At 44.7% G+C, this 20,703-nt stretch overlaps 1 protein-coding gene across 1 annotated transcript in view; it reads left to right on the top strand.

Annotated features, from left to right (window-relative positions):
• Positions 1-20,054, top strand: part of C8A (complement C8 alpha chain) — a 76,463-nt gene extending 56,409 nt beyond the window's left edge. The window contains exons 8-11 of the mRNA XM_068966287.1: positions 9,845-9,970; positions 11,056-11,213; positions 15,415-15,637; positions 19,563-20,054. Coding sequence (XP_068822388.1) covers positions 9,845-9,970; positions 11,056-11,213; positions 15,415-15,637; positions 19,563-19,714 — 659 coding nt within the window. The 3' untranslated portion in view covers positions 19,715-20,054. The remainder of the gene's footprint in view (positions 1-9,844; positions 9,971-11,055; positions 11,214-15,414; positions 15,638-19,562) is intronic.
• Positions 20,055-20,703: the final 649 nt, after the last annotated feature.

Here is a 20,703-nt window from a genome sequence, read left to right as displayed (position 1 = left end):
CAAAATTACACCCAGGGCCACCCTTAGCTCCCTCTCCCACAAGTGATGTGGCAAGGAGAAAATGGGCTGTGGACACAGATCTTGGTTCAATCCCTGGTCTACTATTTATTTATTGTATCATTCTGGGCAAGTGGCTGAAACCGTCTAAGCCTTGAATTGCTCATCTCTAAAATGGGAAAAAGTATACCTGCTGTGGAATGATCTGTGCATATTAAATAATGCCTGGAAAATTTTTGCCCAGCACATAATGTGGATGTTCCATCTTCTTCATTCATTCCGTCTCAGTTTACAATACAGCTAACACCACAAAGAAGTTGATTAAGAAAACAGCCTCCCTTAGTCTCTGATTTTTCCAGTTCAGAATCAGGAACCAACTGCACAGCCTGTGATGGTGCGGCATTTCTAGCAGCAGTAATAATAGTAATTCTTGACCATTTTGGCTACTTTCAAGCCAGGAACTATCTGAAGCACTGTACGTGGCATGGATTAACTCATTTAACCCTTAGGGCAACCCTGTGAGACAGAGAGTGTTCTAATCTCCATGCTATAGATAACTGTGATATAGAGAGGTCCAGATAGTCAGTGTGCATGGACGTTCCAGCTCGATGAGTCTTCACTACAGTGCCTGGCCCTCAGCTGTCCTCCAGCCTCTTGTCATGACCACAGTCATCTATTGGGCCAGAGTTTCTGAGGATAGCCTCTCATCAGGCAGGGGAGTATAAGAGATCGCAGCCCCCAGAATAGCCATTGGAAGCACGGAGTCCTTTTCTGAGCTGCTTTGTGGAATGAGGGGGTCATGGAATGAAAGTCTTGGTGAGGCCGCTGCTACTCATGCCCCGTGATGAATGTTTCCTGCAGAGTAAGACTGCCTTGATGAGATGGAGTGGGCCCTGAGTTTGGGTATAGCACACCTCGCATCAAACCCTGATTCTTGGGCTTATTAGTCATAGATCTTAAGGCAAGTTAGCTAATAACCACAGCAAAGACTAACAAAATTTGTTGAACACTTAATTGTACCAGACACTGATTTTAGAGACTCATGTATAGAATCCATTTTCATCTCCATTTTCAAATGGGCAACATGAGGCACAGAGAGGCTCAGTCATTCACCCAAAGCCACACTCCCAGGGATGGGTAGAACTCTGCCTCCTGAGTTCACACGCTTAACCCCCACAGTTACTTCCTTTTCCAACCCTAGTTTGCCTGTATAAAGAGCAAAGCCTCCTGGTCCCGTAAGATTGTTTTGAGGCTCTGATAAGATAATGTTGATGAAAGAGCATTATAAAATACCAACTCAATCAAACAGGAGATACTACAAAGATGCAATTTGTATCATCAACCAAAAGAAGACCAGTGACTCTCAAAGAAACATTTTAGAGGTATTGTCTAAATAGGTTGGAATTAGCGCATCCCTGAGCACTTCTGGGGCCTGTCACATGCTAAGTCTTGAAAATCCAAGAGATGACATTGTAAGTTTGCAGAATAATTGGAAAAACAGATCAAGAAATTGACAATTGCCATAGTGCGCTAAATACTATGCTATAGGGAGGCATGGGGATACCATGATGGACACATAGGGATGCCGTGGGGACACAGATACAGGGCCTTTGGGGGTAAGGGAAAGCTTCCTCGAGCTGAGTGGGAGGAACTCAGGGAAGGAAGTAAGGGGACTTTTACAGGTAACAGCACATGCCAGGGCAGAGTTACTGGCACTCTTCTTCTCAGGTAGTTGGCAAGAAGCGTGCATTTTATTGGATACACAGAAGCACAGACGGGGCAAGTAAGTTAGTCAACACTTCCCCGCTCATCCAGCCACACACTAAACAATCGTCTTTTCCGGTGTTACGGCATGAAATAGACTGTAAGATTCTTCCTTTCCTTTCTGAGGCTGTCTTTGGGAGCAACCAATGTAGCAAAGCAACACAACACATAAATCACAGCCACCTGAGTGGCATTTGTTTGTTGCATATAGATAAATAATGCATCACACCTGCTGTTTCCACTCGATGCTTTTCATCTGAGGAATGACAGAGACTTGCTGCTTCTGGCACCTCAGAAGTCAGGCTGCCTGGTTCTGCCTCGGAGCCATGTGGATCCAGCATCTCCACACGGAGATGCGAGGTGTGAGGAGAGCTCTCGCACCTGCACACAGCCCAGACCAGGTGGAAAACAAGGAGCAGACGCGGTGGCCGGAGACACGTCTCCCGGGCTCCTGGCCTCCCTGGCGGGCACAGCAGCTCCTCTAGGGACCAGATGAGAGTGTGGAGGGCCCCAGGGGTCTCCCAGCACTTCTAGGGACCAGATGAGAGTGTGGAGGGCCCAGGGGTCTCCCAGCTCCTCTAGGGACCAGATGAGAGTGTGGAGGGCCCCAGGGGTCTCCCAGCTCCTCTAGGGACCAGATGAGAGTGTGGAGGGCCCAGGGGTCTCCCAGCTCCTCTAGGGACCAGATGAGAGTGTGGAGGGCCCCAGGGGTCTCCCAGCACTTCCTGGACTGATCTGCATCTCCCTCTCTTCCACTCTTGGGTTTAGACCACGTTGGCCTCTCTGAGCAGAATCTTGCTGCCGGGGTCCCCAGGCCTCCTCGTGCCCGCCCTCTGCTCTCAGCGTCCTCCTCACAATTTGGCTAATCCCTACTCATCCTTTCACACTTGCCTCTGGTACCCTTCCTTTTATACCTGTGCAGTTGTTGCCTTCTTTCGAAGTCCTCAGCACACAGTACAAGAACTGTCAGCTCACCTATCCATGTCTCCACACCTGGCTGTAAGCACCCTGAGAGCGAACACTCCCCACCCTTCTCTATTTCCCAGATGCCTGGCGCACAATAAGAAATTACTAAGGACAGGATGAAGTTATCCCAAATGTTCCTCAGGTAGTCTGGTATGTTCTTAAAATTTCAGAATCTTGACTTTAGAGGAGCTCTTAAAAGATCACTTGTCAATACTCCAAACCCTTCTACTCACAAGCACACAGCCAGCTTCTGCTTGGTACCCTCCAGATGTGGGGAGCTCACTGCCTCACAAAGCAATGATCTCCTTGGCCTCTGAGTGCTGCAGTGATTTACCTAACATTGCGTCTCGAACTCTTTCTCTGTCGCATCTGCCCTTTTGGTCCTAGTTCTTGCCCTTGCAGCCCCACCATCAAGCCATTAATTCCTTTTCCTTAAGACAACCCTCTGGGAACTTCAGTCTAGTTCTCTGGGAGAGAAATCTCTCCTTCCTTGTTCCAATAAACATCCCACATCCCCACTTTCAGTTCAGTTCAGTTCAGTCGCTCAGTTGTGTCTGACTATTTGTGACCTCATGGACTGCAGCACACCAGGCTTCCCTGTCCATTACCAACTGCCAGAGTTTACCCAAACTCATGTCCATTGAGTCAGTGATGCTATCCAACCATCTCATCCTCCATTGTCCCTTTCTCCTCTCACCCTCAATGTTTCCCAGCATCAGAGTCTTTCTCAAGGAGTCAGTTCTCCCAATCAGGTGGCCAAAGTATTGGGGTTTCAGCTTCCACATCAGTCCTTCCAATGAACACCCAGGACTGATCTCCTTTAGGATGGACTGGTTGGATCTTCTTGCAGTCCAAGGGACTCTCAAGAGTCTTCTCCAACACCACAGGTCAAAAGCATCCATTCTTAGGTGCTCAGCTTTCTTTATAGTCCACTCTCACATCTATACATAACTACTGGAAAGACAATAGCCTTGACTAGATGGACTTTTGTTGACAAAGTAATGTCTCTGCTTTTGAATATGCTCTACTTCTGCTTATTGTTTAGGTTGGGCATAACTAACCTATCCTCTGTTTAGGTTGGTCATAACTTTCCTTCCAAGGAGTAAGTGCCTTCTTATTTCATGACTGCAGTCACCATCTGCAGTGATTTAAGAGCACCCCCCAAAATAAAGTCTGCCACTGTTTCCACTGTTTCTCCATCTGTTTCCCATGAAGTGATGGGACCAGATGGCATGATCTTTGTTTTCTGAATGTTCAGCTTTAAGTCAACTTTTTCACTCTCCTCTTTCACTTCCACCAAGAGGCTCTTTAGTTCTTCATTTTCTGCCATGAGGGTGGTGTCATCTGCATATCTGAAGTTGTTGATATTTTTCCCAGCAATCTTGATTCCAGCTTGTGCTTCATCCAGCCCAGCACTTCTCATGATGTACTCTGCATATAAGTTAAATAAGCATGATGATGATATACAGCCTTGACGTATTCCTTTCCCTATTCGGAACCAGTCTGTTGTTCCATGTCCAGTTCTAACTGTTGCTTCCTGACCTGCATATAGGTTTCTCAAGAGGCAGGTCAGGTGGTCTGGTATTCCCATCTCTTTCAGAATTTCCCATAGTTTATTGTGATCCACACAGTCAAAGGTGTTGGCATAGTCAATAAAGCAGAAGTAGATGTTCTTCTGGAACTCTCTTGCTTTTTTGATGATCCAGAGGATGTTGGCAATTTGATCTCTGGTTCCTCTGCCTTTTCTAAAACCAGCTTGAACATCTGGAAGTTCACATAATCTTAAACATTCCCAAAAGGACCAGGCTTTGGATTTCTTCAACCTTATGCTTCTTCTTACCCAATCATTCCCCAGTTTCTTTTTTTATTTTATTGTGGTAAGAATACTTGACACGTGATTTACTCTTTTAACAAATGTTTTAGCATACAATACAGAATTCTTCACTCTAAGGACAGAGTGATACTCTGGAACTTATTCATCTAGGGTAACTGAGAGTTTATGCCTCATCACCCTCTTCCTCTGCCCCTGGTAAACACAATTCTGTGCTCTGCCTCTGTGAGTTTGACCACTCTACATACATCACACTAAGTAGAATCATGCAGTTCTGGTCTTGCTGTGACTGGCTTCTTAGCATAACGTCCTCAGGGTTCAGCCATGGTGTTGCATACAGCAGGATTTCCTTTTTTTCAAAGGTTGTGTGGTGTCCAGTGAATGTCTCATTTTCTTATTTCCTTTGAAAAGTATAGCTCCCAGAACTTGGCTCCAGGTTCTGGGTTTCTCTAACCTGTGCAGAAGGAGTGAGGTTATCACTGCCGTTCCTCTATTGATTATAATTTTCACTTGGTGTCACTGCCCTGCTGAGCTGGAAGTTATCTAAAATGCTTAGGCCTTTTCTCTGGTTCTCCTGCTAAGCTGACTCTATCCCTTACTGTGCTCATGTACTTGGTATTTTATCTCCAGGACAGGCTCTTGTAACTTTCCAATCTGAATCTCATTTCTCGTGCTTGGTCTGTCTGTTCATCAGCCTTTTAAGGGCTTTTTGGATCCTGGTTCATTTTCTAGTTCCTTCCACCTGGGTAGATACAATGAGCCTGGCTGCTAGGTCCTTATTTAAGGCATTAACTAGGACAGGGTGGAGGCCCGCTTGCTGTGACAGGTCACCAGAGGTTCTCTGTAGGACGAGGGTACTTAATAACTGATCCCAGATGCACTGCATAGGTTTCATACGAGATACTTGTTTAAAATATCATTTGCTGATTACTCTGAAATACAGAATCAGAATCGAGAGAAGTGGGGACCTGGAACCTGTTTTTAATAAGCACTCCAGAAGATCTCACTAGGTACCCAGGTTTAGCAAACATCAACTCCAATTCACTGAGTTCAACAGCCCAAAGCAAATGCCATTTTGATCTGGTCCAGAGCTGACATCTAAGGAGTTGGGCTGCTGAGATGGGGTGGAGCCCTGGCAGAGCACCGCCTGGTCCTGTAGTCTGTCCACCCACGCCATGTGCCCGTCTGGGCAAGTGTTACTCAATCGTGCTGGACACGCCTCTGCTCTTCCCCTCACCCCCTCCTCTGCTCTCTGCATCTGTCACTCTGGCTTTGTGTCTTAGCTTCTATACCAGCCTCAAGTCCTGGATTTTGGCATCACATTTGACCTCCCCCAGCCCCTATCCCAGCTTACTGGTCTTGGTTTTCCATGGGTGCTCTCTAGACAGCTCTGACTTGCAGTCCCCATGACTTCTGGCAAGAGACTCCTCTTCTAGCCCTGGTGTATCGAAATGAGCAACTCTCAGATCCAACTGAGTCTTCACTGACTATATGGCCCACATCTGCTAACTTCTCAAGGCCAGGACCTTACTTGTTCAGACTGGCATCATATTTATATCAGTTTTATCCTCAGAGTGTCTACCTTGACCAACATACAGTATGCCTGGGATGGTAGTAGTAGATGCTTACTAAAATTTTCAGCAGAATTTATTCTGATGAAATACCTGGAATTAGTAAATGTACCACTAATTCTTCTAAGCACGACAGATGTGTTTGAATCTCAGCTCCACTGTTCTTTTTAACTGTGTGGTCTTAGGCAAGACAATTAATCTTTATGAACCAAGCATGTCACAGCTAAACGTGAGACATGTCAGGTAGGTGACTAAGGATACTTTTAGCCCTCACGCTGTGTGGTTCTTAAGTCACAGACCTCCCCTTGCTGGCTGGTACCCTCCTTCAGGGTCCTCAGGAGGCAATTCTTTGCAATCAAGCCTTACTGTAGAATTCGCTTCTCCCAGCAGCGCCTGCCAAGCTGTCGGCAGACCCTTCATGAGCATAATCACTCCACAGGCATCCTCCAGCCCCCACTAATCAGCCCGTCCTGTCACTTTAATTCAGCAGCACTCCACCACTCACCTAAGTAATCACTCTGGCTTCTTCCCATGAATTCCTTTCATCCACTTTTGTTTATCACTGTTGAAGCAATTTTTAATCAAAACAATTAAATATGCTAAATCTTCCTCAATTAGTAGTGCATTAAAAATTAAAAGTACTTGAACGGAAATGGCAGAAGAAGCCGTTTGCTTGGTGCTGAGTGCTAGTACTTAAAGGATCACTTCTCCCAGAAACTCTCAGCTCAGAGTTATTCAGAAACCACTGCACACAGAGGCAGAGGGCCCTGGCCAAGAGACGCCTGGGGATGAGTGAGTCTAACTCCTTCTCTCCATAAACGGGAAACTGAGACCCCGTGAGATTGGGGACCTTTTCTAAGTTCATACATGGTGTCAGGGACTGGGATGTGTTCTGTATCACTTAAAAAAAATAAAATTCATATATATTTAAAATATACAGTATGATGATTATATATATATATATGAAATGGTTATCACAGTCGAGCTAATTAACACATATTCTTCTCACATAGTCGTGTGTGTGTGTGTGTGTGTGTGATAAGACTACTTGCAATCTACTCCCTTTGCAAATTTCCAGTTTTCAATACAGTGTTATTAACTAGAGTCGCCAGGCTGTGTATTGGCTCTCTAGGTTTATTTCTCCAACACAACCGCAACCTTGTGCAGCATCTCCCCTTTTGCCAACCAGCTCCTTGTCCTGGGAAACCACCATTCTGCTCTCTGCTTCTATAGTTGTGACTTTTGTAGAGCTCATGATAAGTACAATCGTAAAGATTTTTTTCTTTTTGTGTATGACCTATTTCATTTAGTATAACGTCCTCTAGTTTCATCCACATTGTCCCAAATGGCAGGATTTCTTTACATTTTAAGGTAGGATCTCTTTATATGGGATATATCTATAGGGTGTGTGTGTGTGTATATATATATGTCATACATATATATATATATGGGCTATACAGAGTATATACATATGTATACAATTTTTAATATATAACAATTACATATATTATATATTATTATATTATATACACTAATACATATAATTATGTTATCATACATTATATGTAAGTATATAACATAATTTATAATTATAATGATTATATATAAGTTATGATTATATATAACTATTTGATCATTATTAATTATATAATATGTATATAATTATTCCATATATAGTAATTTCTTTGTCCATTCATCTAAGCGACTGGGATTTGAATTCATGATTCCTGGCTTCTAAGATTCTTTCCATCAGAAGCTGTTACCAAACAATTCTTGGCATTCATTTTCATTCATTAATCATTTCAGTTCAGTTCAGTCGCTCAGTCGTGTCCGACTCTTTGCGACCCCAAGAATCGCAGCACACCAGGCCTCCCTGTTCATCACCATCTCCCGGAGTTCATTCAGACTCACGTCCATCGAGTCCGTGATGCCATCCAGCCATCTCATCCTCAGTTGTCCCCTTCTCCTCCTGCCCCCAATCCCTCCCAGCATCAGAGTCTTTTCTAATGAGTCAACTCTTCGCATGAGGTGGCCAAAGTACTGGAGCTTCAGCTTTAGCATCATTCCGTCCAAAGAAATCCCAGGGTTGATCTCCTTCAGAATGGACTGGTTGGATCTCCTTGCAGTCCAAGGGACTCTCAAGAGTCTTCAACACCACAATTCAAAAGCATCAATTTTTCGGCACTCAGCTTTCTTCACAGTCCAACTCTCACATCCATACAAGACCACAGGAAAAACCATAGCCTTGACTAGACGGACCTTAGTCGGCAAAGTAATGTCTGTTTTTGAATATACTATCCAGGTTGGTCATAACTTTTCTTCCAAGGAGTAAGCGTCTTTTAATTTCATGGCTGCAATCACCATCTGCAGTGATTTTGGAGCCCAAAAAAATAAAGTCTGACACTGCTTCCACTGTTTTTCCATCTATTTCCCATGAAGTGATGAGACTGGATGCCATGATCTTCGTTTTCTGAACGTTGAGCTTTAAGCCAACATTTTCGCTCTCCTCTTTCACTTTCATCAATCATTTATCCTAAGAGTATTTATGGAGATCCTTCTCCATGGCAGACTGACAGAGTGCTAAATAAGATGTCAGTGCTTGACCTCATAGAATTTAGTTTCATAGGAATGCCAGCAAGTAAACTTGCTGCCCAAAACTCCCTTGAAAATATTGAATCTAATCTTTAGCTTAACTGAATTACAACCTAAGTGATCTTTCCTTTGTGGTTGCCGGGAAAATACACTGACTAGTTATAATTATTTATAGTTGCAGGGAAAAGCAATGATGTGCTGAAAATACAAACTCCAGTTCACAGCCTTCAGAAGCCTTTAGCTACAGAGGAAGTTGAACTTTGTAGCAATGGTCAATATCTTGCTCCGGTCTGCTTTTCCAGCCTTATCTTGCCGCTTGACCAAGGGTTGGAAACCCCAATCTGTTCACCTACAGGCTGTGGGATTTGGGGCAAAATGACATCATTCCTTTGAGAATTATTTTCTTCATTTGCAAAATGCAGATTCCTCAACAGCTCTTCAGATATATACAGAGGCAGCTAATATGGGCCTCATGGTTCTCATGGGGTCAGAAGTCAGGCAGCCTCCCCACGGAGATCTATCAATCTTCTGACAGCACCTAGCCTCTCCGAGGTGCAAAGAGGACCTGGGCAAAAAGAATTGGGACACAAATGATCATTCAGGCCCAAACAAAGCGCATGGGTATCTTTGAAGAAAGGGGGACATGTTCTGATTCAAAAGAGTTCACGGAAGAAATGGTATTTAAATTGGAGCTTATGTGGACTTCAGAATGACAGTGAAAAAGGAGAGAAGAAGGGGCAACATATGCAAGATTGGTGCCAATCGTGGGCCAGGCACTGCACGAGGCGCAGGGGTAAAGGAGATGGATCAGATAGAATCACCTTCTCAAGGAGGCCCCGAGGAGAATGTGCAAAGGAAATGGAACAAGCACTTTTGACCAGCTAGCATGCGCAATGCATATTCCTTCTTATTTCAAGAATATTTGCATTGAAACAGTAGGGAAGAAAACACTGAACCTGAGTTAAAGAACAGGGATTTCAACCCAGATCTCATAGACTCTAAAATAGAAGCTAGTTTCTACTACTGTGAGCTGGTGAGCTATGAGCTACTATTATGAGCTGATTGTACATATTCACTGTCTTTCGTGTCTCAGCATTCTGTATTTCTCTGCTTCCTGTTGCAGGTATTACCAGCACTGAAATCAAGAGATGCTTTGGAGTCTCTTTGGGCATTGAATATTCAGAGAAGATACAAACTAGAGGAAGTTTATCATTAGGACCCTGTGAAAAATCTGGAGATGGCAAACTAAGCAAGTATTAACAATGGGCTTCCCCCCAAAGAAGCCAGATTCCCCCTTGGACACATAATCGAGGCATATATATTCTTCCCAATTGATTCCATTTCAGCCGATGGTTGCCCTGTGTATCTGCTGAATACCTCAAACCAATGACCTGTAGTGACCCTATTTTGAATCCCAACATGGGCTGAGATCACCTTAGAAATGCCTGAGAGCTGGGAGGAAAGGCATGTGCAGACAGAATCTGGAAAGTTAACGATTGAGATCAAGTCCCATCAGGCACAGCTCGGAGGGAGGACACAAGTTTGCTGAGAGATAAAAATGTGGTTACCAAGTCCAAGCTCAAAGAATAATTATTAAAGAAAAATTGTGCAAGAATACTTTATAACATCTCCTGCACAGGTCACTATACATGCTCAGGTATTCATTCATTCATTCAACATGTATTGAGTCATTTTTTTCCAGGTGGAAGACACACAAGATGCAAGGATGCTGAAATAGTTTATAATAGATGGATGAGTAGATGAGGTTCAAGTTACTTCCATTGCACTGGGCTACTCATGTCTCAGGGTCTTAAGTCAACTACTTCTCTCGGTTGCCTTTTTCCCTCCTCCCTCCATTTACCTGCCAAGATTTATCCATTCTTCTAGGTAACTGACTTTTTACCTGACCACCTCCCTCCTCCTACTGTAGATCTGACCACATCTTTCTCTGAACCCCTACTGAGAAATCAGTTATAGCACCTGTAATATTTGGTTGAAGCTATTTGGCATATAGTAAGTGCCAAGCAAACATTCAGCCTGTAAATTAATACATGAATGAATCAGTCATTATCCATTTTCCCATCTTCTCCCTCCTCCATGTTGGGTTGAGCTGTCTTTCCAGGGCCTGCTCTAACCCAAAGGATGAGTCGATTTCCAAGTGTTGGTGCTTCTTTTCTGCCTTGTCCTGCTAGTTAACTGAGCAAGGTAGAAGACTGGGAGACAGCTGTAAGGAGAGCACTTAAACTCTGTTCCAAATCTCATCTAGTGGAGCTCGCCAGCTGGTCCTTTGGCATCTAAGGAAATGTGCTAATGTGATTATTCTCTCGATGATAGCTAAGGACCAGAAGGCCATGGGAATGGAAGACTTCATTTCTCGGGTGCGCGGTGGCAGCTCTGGCTGGGGAGGTGGCTTGACACAAGACAGCAGCATCATTACGTACCGTTCCTGGGGGAGGTCATTAAAGTATAATCCTGCTGTTATTGATTTTGAGGTAAGTCTTTTCGCAGTTGAAGAAACTCTAGGCCCACAAGGAATGAAAGTGAAGCAGACCAGATCATTTTATATTTCTTATTATGAGTCCATCAAAAAACAAGATTAAATGTAACAGCGCGCTGAACTGGTGGCCTTACCCAAGCCTGACTACAGGGATGTGTGACTCTATGTGCAGGCCACAGGAGAGCTGGGGTCGCAAGCTTACTATCTGGTTAGGGTCTAGTGTTATACTAGTAGTCCTAGAATTTCTTCAGGAGTAGGCCACCTTATAAAAAAAGCACTATTCACATTTATACATAAAAGACTTTAAAAATCACATCTGTTAAGTTGGAGGTTGGCAAACTTTTTTCTGTAAAGAGCAGATAGTAAATACTTTAGGTTTCTAGGTTATATACAGTCTCTTTCACACAAGTTCTTCTTTTTCTCCAATCTTGTAAAAATGTTAATGATTCTTAGCTCAAAGGTCATACAAAAACGAGCTGTGGGCTTAGTGTGATTTCAAGCTACAGTCTGCCGCCCCTGCTCTAAATGATCTCATCACGATGACCTCTGGCACAGACAGGATTCTCCCCATGGATCGCATGTACACCCGTGGTGGATTCATGTCAATATAAGGCAAAACCAATACAGTATTGTAAAGTAAAATAAAGTAAAAATAAAAATTTAAAAATAATAATAATAGAAAAATAAAAGAAAAGATTAGGAAACTGAGGTTCCAAGTCATCAAGGGAATCATTTAGGGTCACAGAGCCCATAAGTGGAAGTACCTGGATCCAAGACCTTTGGACTTCATGTCCAGTTCTCTCTTCTCTCTATTCTAGCACCGTCCTTACAGCCATGGTTCTCAGCCACTAGGGTCAATTTTTCTCCCCCAGGAGACATTGGGCAATCTGAAGACATTTTTGCTTGTAACAACTGAGAAGATGCTATTGGCATCTAGGGGCCAGAAGCCAGGGAGGCTGCTAAACACTCCCCAATGCACAGGGCAGCCCCCACAGCAAGGAAACACCTGGCTGCTGGTGCTAACAGTGCCAAAATTGAGAAAGCTTGCCTTAAATCTGCAACCCCACAAAGGAAGTAAAGTTGTATTCAAACTGTAAAGCAAGTAAATTGTTCCACCAGTATCATCACACTATTCAATTCATATGCAAGAAAACACAATACTGTCTTTTGGGAGAGAGAGCTTGAGTTTAGGGTGAAGAAGGTGTAAGCCATTAGAAAACGAGAGTTGCATTTTGGGCTTTTAAGTAAAATATTATTGTTTTCTTGCCCATTTTTCCTAACCTTTGCTCATTTTCTATATATAGGTAAAAATTCCAGGTGGGGACACATTCCTTCTCTTTAAAATATATACAAACAGTTAAACCTAAAAATCTATTACAACACCCTCTTTTCTATGAAGAAAGAGGTCAGATGGATTAACCTTGATTTCATTTCTTCTCCAATAAGTAAGGGACCATTTTCACGCACCTGTAATTCACATAGGGTCTGAAAATTGCTATCATCAAGCTATTAGTGATTTGGGCAAAACTGTAAAATTGATATCAGGAGTAATATATCAACTTTCATGGGCAGGAGGTAAGCTCTTTGTTTGCTTTGAGCTAAACATCCAAGGGGAAGGCTGACGTGCATGATTTGGAGAAGACTCAATACTGCCTTTTGGGAGAGAGAGCTTGGGTTTGGAGTGAAAAAGATGTAGTTTGGTTCACGGATCAGCCACCTTTTTGATGTGTGTGTGTGACCTTGGATGAGTTACTTCATTTTCTGAGGCTCAGGGTTCTGCTGTGTAACATGGGGATAGTAAAATGTTTCATCTCAAGGTTAGGGAAAGAGATATCAGTACTTAGTGAAGTCGGATAAGGAGGCAGGTTTGTGGAGGTTAAGGAAGCTGGCCAAATCTCAGAACTAGAAAATGGCACAGCCCAGCTGGAGCCAAGACTGACTGATTCTAATGCTCAGGATCTCTTCACAACCTGTGATGACCCCTGGAAAGTTGGATTCGATGCATGAGGCTGCTGGCAGGTCATAGAGCAGGGGATTGATGCAACTAAAGCTGTGCTTTAAACGAAAATGCTCAGAGACAGACAGACAGATAGGCAATCAGACTACAGACATAGAGGGGAGGCCAGTTAGAGAGTTATTTGGAACTTGATGCTCACAGTGGAATTTCACTTGCATATTCCCAGAGCTGAGCAGTGTCTATTTATGGCAGGTGCTTAGATTGAGTGAACACAGGAATCATGCCATGTGATGATGTTGTTATGGTATACATTATTATACGTTATCTGTTATTTTATAGTGTGTTATATCATACTACTTTCCTTCTCTGATTTTTTTTTATTTGTAAAATGGGAACAAGACCATTGCCAATAGCTTTCAAGCTCTAACATTTTAAGAATCATTTCCCCAATCTTCTTCCCTCTTTAAGTCCCACCAGCCCTTCCACACCCTCTTCTTGAGGATTCAGGGAATAGAAAGGAGAGATGGAGGTCTGAGTTCTGGGCTCCCCCGGAAGGTCAAAGGGAAGCTGCCCAATGGTCCTGGCTTTCTCTGGAACTAAAAGTCATATTTATCCAGGGCAGTCCATTCTGCACCAATTTCCTAACTGTGGGGCCAGATTCCCTGCACTTCCAGTAATGGTCTCCTCCCCTTGGCTGGGGGCCCAGCCAGTACCAACATGACCAGCCTGGTGACCTCAGCCACAGCCCCTGGTCACAGGACAAGGTTTGTTTGCCACAGGTCTCTCTGTACACATTTCCAGGAACCCACTCAAAGCAGGGCGAGTGCCCTTCCTGACCTCTGATTCTTGAGAAGGAAGTTTGCTCCAGTAGGGTTCAGTCCCATCTCAGAATGGCTCTGTGACCTTGGCAAATCCTTCCTCTCTCAGCTCCTCAGGTTCCTCTCCTGTAAAATGAGAGACCTGGGAAAGAATTTTCATGTTTATGTGTTTAAAAAATAGTGCTATAAGCATATTGCAGATAATCATATATACTTGCAGTTAAAATTTTTTTTTTTTTACTATCATCACATCTAATAAAAATGGTGCTTTATTTTATTCTGGTCTTCCTCTTTGCAATGGTATCTCACTTTCATTATTTCCTTAGATCCTCACATGAATTTTAAGTAAGTTATTATCCCCATTTTATAGATAATGGGGCTCAGGCTTAGGAGGGGCAGTTCTGGGCCACACAGCTGAGAAGTGAGCAGCATTCATTTAGCTGTGACTGTGTGACAGCCCTTGCCTGCCTTTCAACTTTAATCCTCTTGATAAACCAGGAGTGTAGGACTGTTTTTCTCACTTTACAGATGAGGAAGGAAGGCTCCATGTGTAATGGGACAGAAATCGCACAGCTAGAAGCAGAGCTGGGATTTGAAGCCAGATTTTCTAGCCCCAGAGTCAATGCTCTCTGTTCTATCTACGACTTTCCAAGCAGGGGTTGACCACCCTCTCCCCACTAGGGGCTATTTAGCAATATCAGAAAACAGTTTTGGTTTTCATGGCTAGAAGATGCTATTGGCACCTGGTGGGTAAATGCCAGCAATGGTGCTAATGATCATACAATGCACAGGCCAGCCCATCCCTGCCAATAAAGAGTTATTCAGCTGGAGATGCAATAGTGCTGCGGCTGAGAAACCCTGGGCTACATTCCTGCCTAGAATGGGCTGCTGCAAATATAAGACAACCCCAGCATACACACAGGCAAACCCCACACTCACACCATTAGGGTTTGTGCTCAGCAGTGGCAACACAACTGCCTATCAGGAACTTTATTAATCCCTGCATTGAAGGCTGACAATAAAACATACACATAGACATATAAGTACTTTATACTCTTCCTGCCTCCTAAGAATGCTGGAGGGGGCGGATGAGTTGGCACAGCTAGCTTTTGGGTTCTTGTCTTCCTCTGGGATCTGGGGACCACAGGTTTCAGAGTTATGTAGCACCATGTTCAGTATGGTCCATTGTGTGTGGTACTGAGCTGGTCACTCAAACACTCTTAGACTCTGATTCTTCATCCATGGCCTGGGAAACCTAATACCCGCTTTACAGAGTGGCTGCTTGGATCTAATGCAACAGGATAATCTGGCTCTGTGCCTGGCGTGCAGCAGGCCTTCCTGAGGCTTGATGACCAGTTCTTGGGCTCTGGGAAGCTGTACAGAGCCCAGGGTGCAGTCCTCTGTTCTTTCTGTGCCCACAGATAAGGCCGATCCATGAGATACTGCAGCACACGAACCTGGGGTCCCTGGAGACCAAGCGCCAGAACCTGAGGCGAGCCCTGGACCAGTACCTGATGGAATTCAACACCTGCCGCTGTGGGCCCTGCTTCAACAATGGGGAGCCTATCCTTGAGGGTACCAGCTGCAAGTGTCTGTGCCCCGTGGGTCGCCAGGGCCTTGCTTGTGAGAAAATGCAGTCAGAGGGTAAGGCCCGTGCATCCTCACTCAGCTTCTAGCCTACTCCAGCTCAGAGGGTTCTTGGGGTTCCCAGCCTCTCTCCTCTGTGCCCTCTTGCCCACTGCTCTAGGAACCCACATTCTGAGCTCTGTGACTGACTCCTGCGTTTATCAGTTCTTACGCTCTCTCCCTGCCATCAGGACCCTCTCTCAGATGAGAACAGTTTTAGACCGAGGCGCATATGGACAACAGGGCCCATTTCTGGAGGGATGTATTCATTTCTGAAGGCTGCCACAACAAAGTATCAAAAACTGGGTGGCTTATTGCAATGGAAATGTATTGTCTCAGACTTCTAGAAATCAGAAATCCCATTCTGGGTGTACTGGCTAGGCTGCTTTCTTCTGGAGGCTCCATGAGGGAATCTGTTCTTTCTCCTAGCCTCAGGTGCTTGTCAGCAACACTAAGCATTCTTGGCTTGTAGCTACACCATTCCAGTCTCTGCCTCTGTCTTCACGTGGTGGTCTCCATTCTACATCTCTGTTTTCTTATAGAAACACTAGTCATTGGACTAGGACCTCCCCTAATCCAACATGACATCATATTAACTTGATTTTATCTTCAAAGACCCTATATCCAAATACGGTAACATTTGCAGATAATGGGGTTGAACATCATCCTATCTTTTGAGGGGCATTATTCGATCCACTACAAGGGATAAGTAAATTGTCGTGACTAAACACAAGCTTGGGGCAAGTAATGTAATGCTTAAGGTTTCAAAGTTAAACCTATTAAGCTGCAACACAAAGCAACTGCATCAGAAAAGAAGTTTCTCAAATGAGGGTCCAAGTCCCTGAAAGATGAAGTCTAGAGACCTGCGTGTGAATCTCAGCTGTTTCACTAACTTACTGGTATGCTGATAATCATTTCTTCTTTCTGGGACCCATCTTTCTCATCTATGTTTCCATTTGAGCTTCAAGACTCTCTATGCATGTTTTAATCCATAAGCTTCCAATTTTTCCATGTATACTTGTACACAGAATGATGTTAAAAATATGGGCTACCAAATCAATGTATAAATCAGTCTCATTTGACAACTGCAATGATGAAAATGTAAAGAAAAATAATTCTGGAAGGGTCTATCTAAGGTTATCTGTAAAACAAACTATTGAGGCAAGGGGTAGATGGGATAGGAGCTTGGTTTTAGAGTGAGATGATGGTGGGTAACAATTTTATTGATGGGAGCGTTGTTCTAAATGGGAGGCAAGGTAACACAACTGTGGTGTCAAATAGGCCTTCACATCCCAGTGGTGCTAATTTTCATGTTGGGTAGGCGTCCCCTGTAAAGTGGGGGTGATGTTGGTACCTGCGTCACAGTGTGCTGAGAATTAAACTAGCTAATTTGTGTGGCAAGCTCTTTCACGTAAGAAAAATTAAGAGAGAACTCTACTGATAGAAGATCTGTCCTGAGTTGGAGCTGCATCTAAATCCCTCCTTTGTGGGCTAAAGCGAATATAAATGGGGTCCCAACAAGCTGCCTGATATCCTGTAGGAAGAATTCCAAGAGGGGTAAGCCAAGATGTGAGTCAATTCTAGAGTCCTTATGAAGGAAGAGGCAGAGAACAAAACCCAAGCAGAACAATTACATGGGCCAAGCCTGGTACAGTTTCCTCATGGGAACTGGAAAAAAAGAAACTGCCTGTTAGGTGTGTAAGTTGGGAGATACACAGAAAATCGTGCAGGGTTGATACTGCCCAGCTCCAAGGCCCAGGGATTTCTTAACTTTTCAAGTGGAGTTTGGACTGCGTTTCAGCTCCCATTTGCCTCATTGGCCAGGCAACTTTCCAGAGGAACCAAAGGTCAGTGAACAGAAAGAATAACAAATTCTGCACCAGGCACTATTGCAACACTTCATGTGCATAAACCCCTTTGTCCCTCCAAGAAGGTGATGTTGTCGCTGTTCAGTTGCTAAATTCTGTCTGAATCTTTGCGACTCCAGGGACTGCAGCACGCCCTTCAGTATCTCCTGGAGTTTGCTCAAATTCATATTCAGAGTCAGTGATGCTTTATCACCCCAGTTCTCAGATGAGGATATGAGGGCAGAAAGAAGGTGAAATAACTTGCTGGGTCATCTACCTGGGGAGAGTCAGAGCCAGCGTTTGGATCCAGGTGATCTGATGTTAGGACCCAGGCTCTTAACTGTTACCTTCTATTAATTTACATTCTAAGACGGGCCCCAACCTTCAGGCTGTGCGCCTGTAGGTGGCATTAGATTAGAAATAAAAGTGCACAATAAACGCAATGCGCTCAAATCATCCTGAAACCATCTCCCCCACACCCTGGTCTATGAATAACTATCTTCTGTGAAACTGGTCCCTGGCGCCAAAAAGGCTGGGGACTACTGTCCTAAGAATCAGGACATGTGGGGAATGAAGGCAGAGAGTCTGAGATGAGTGCACTGACTATCTCTTTGGGGAGTGGACAGGGAGGATATGGTCCAAGTGCTGGTTATAAGGTGACCCGGTTTAAAAGAACAGATGTCGGCTCTATCTGGATGATTAGAATCAGAGCATGTCAGGGGCCCCTAGAGCCAGGGACTTGTATGGATTCCTGTCCACACAGCATAGTGCAAAGGGAACAGGCAGTGTGGACTACCCAGAGATGCCTCGCCAGCGATCCAGTGCTGGGCTTGGTGATGACCACGCCGAGTCACATGAACCATGGTGGGCACTAGAGAATGGGGACATGATAACAAGGATCTATGGGGAGGCAGGGCACAGAGCGCTGGGTCCTCCTCACAGCCCTGCTTCCCTGCAAGAGTACATTCAGTCAGTTGCATTCAGCTCATGGGGGTTCCATTAACCTTGTTCTAAGCAGGGTATGGACCTTGAGTGGCCGTGAGGCTATCAGACTGAACTTTCAGCCAGACAGAGATCAATCTGGCAAGGAAATCTAAGGCTGGGGAATCAGCCACCATGGAGACCCACTAATGGAGGGCCTGAGGGATTTTCCCAGCAAATCTTTGCCTGTAGGGACCAAGCCACAGAGGTGAGAGGAATAGAGAACCCTGCTGTGGCTGCCCCACCAGGGAGTATAATTACAGAGCTGGAAGGGACTTGAAGATAATCTAACCCAATGATATTTACACTGGGATCTGACGAAGCCTGCGGTCTCCTAGGGGCTGCCCCAGGGGAGCAGGGAAACCTAATAGACACCACAGCTACAAATAGGACAGCTTCACTTTCATCTGACATCCATGTCGGGTCCCATCCAAGATTTCATTTAAGGAAAAAACAACAACAGTAATGAAAAAAGTTATGATGGAAAAACCCCACTGGATGAATCCATCCTTTTCCTTTACAGAAGTGAAAACTCAGGCTAAGAGAGGAGATGAGCTGGTCCAGAGGCATACAGACAGTATGTCCCAGGCTAGAGGGATTGTGTAAGCTGGGTTTCTAGAGACAGTGCATGTTCAGCACGGGTTCTGATGCTCTGTGCAGAGAATCTATCAACCACTGGGGCTCCATCAGAGACTGAGGGGGTTGGTTTTTGAACCCTCATTTAAAAGCCCAGTAATCCTTTCCCTAGGGATGTCTGACTGGCCTTTGTCTGTGAAGCTCTAGCTGGGATGAGCTCCCTCTCTGCACACACTTCACTGGCTTGGAGTTATTCTTCCAGAGGCACACGCCTCCATGCCTCTCTCTGCTATCCATCTTCCATGGAACCGTGGGTTCCAATTTCATGAGATGGGCTCCCAGTGGCCTCTTCTCACTCCACTCAAGAGTTTCAAATTAAGTGTGAGGCAGCAAGCACAGAGGTCTTGGTTGGCTACACCCAGGCATTTCCCCAAGGAGAGTGTATAGACCACTCTAGGGCGGTGGGATGGGCTTCACTCTTCACTATCCGAGCTGCTGCTGGTATGCTAACCTTGTTCCCTGGGAAATCATCCATGCAGGAGCTAAGGCGGATGGTCGTTGGAGCTGCTGGAGCCCCTGGTCGGCTTGCAGATCGGGCACCCAGGAGAGGAGGAGAGAGTGTAACAATCCCGCACCCCAGAACGGAGGTGCCTCGTGTCCAGGCCACAGGGTGCAGACCCAGGCATGCTGAGTGCCTCCGGGCACAGGCTGGAGCGGGGACAGGGGATGTCACTGCTTGTGCTAACCAATGGATACAGACCTCACTCAGCTGACAGACGATACCCATCAGCATGGACTTTTTATTTGTCCTGGACCAGACTGTGCCATCAACAACCAACAGTTCTATCACCCACATAACTCAGTCAAAACTGGGTGTTGAGAGTTAATTAGAGGGTTAGCTGCTCATGGCACTTTGGATCATCCAAAAAGAAAAGAAAAGAAAAGGAACTATCTCCATCCATGTCTTAGAGGAACTTTTAAGATGGTGGAGGGACAAGACAGGCAGATACTTTTGAAACCATCAATTACCAATAAAACAAAGTACCATGAGAACGGTCTCAGTTCTTTGATAACATTTGTTCATTTGGAGAACCATTATTAGTTTGCAAGATAAGAAGACATACTGAAACAAACAGAAAAATTAAAGACTGACTCAAGTTCCTTCAATTTTCCTTCACTGGGACTCAACATAATCTTGTATTTCTTCAACTAATCTCTCATGTTTGCTTGAGTTCTTACCACAAATATCACCTTTCTCCCACTTATTTTCTCACAGCACACTAATCTTTTCTTTCATTGCCTTTTTCACAATTAGTAATTATATATTGGATCCCACATTTCCTGTGACTATTTTTGACCTCTCTCCCCATGGATGGTAATCTGGAAGGCAGGGATCAGCTTTGTCTCATTCAGCACTGCATCCCCAGAGGTCAGGGCTGTGCCTTGAATCGGAGGGAATTAACAAGCATCTGTGGGTGAAGAGAGGGACTGAACAAAGAATCACTTCAGAAATGTGGTCTCTCCTCCACTCCCAGAGGGAAGTGTGGAATCCATGCATCTGCCAGGCACCTCGGGCTCCCCTTCGGATACAGCTGGTAAAGAATTCGCCTGCAATGCAGGAGACCTGGGTTCGATCCCTGGGTTGGGAAGATCCCGCAGAGAAGGGAATGGCTCCCCACT

Source organism: Capricornis sumatraensis, chromosome 2 (genome assembly GCF_032405125.1).
Source record: "Capricornis sumatraensis isolate serow.1 chromosome 2, serow.2, whole genome shotgun sequence".
Taxonomy (NCBI): domain Eukaryota; kingdom Metazoa; phylum Chordata; class Mammalia; order Artiodactyla; family Bovidae; genus Capricornis; species Capricornis sumatraensis.
This window is presented reverse-complemented; position numbering and strand designations above follow the sequence as displayed.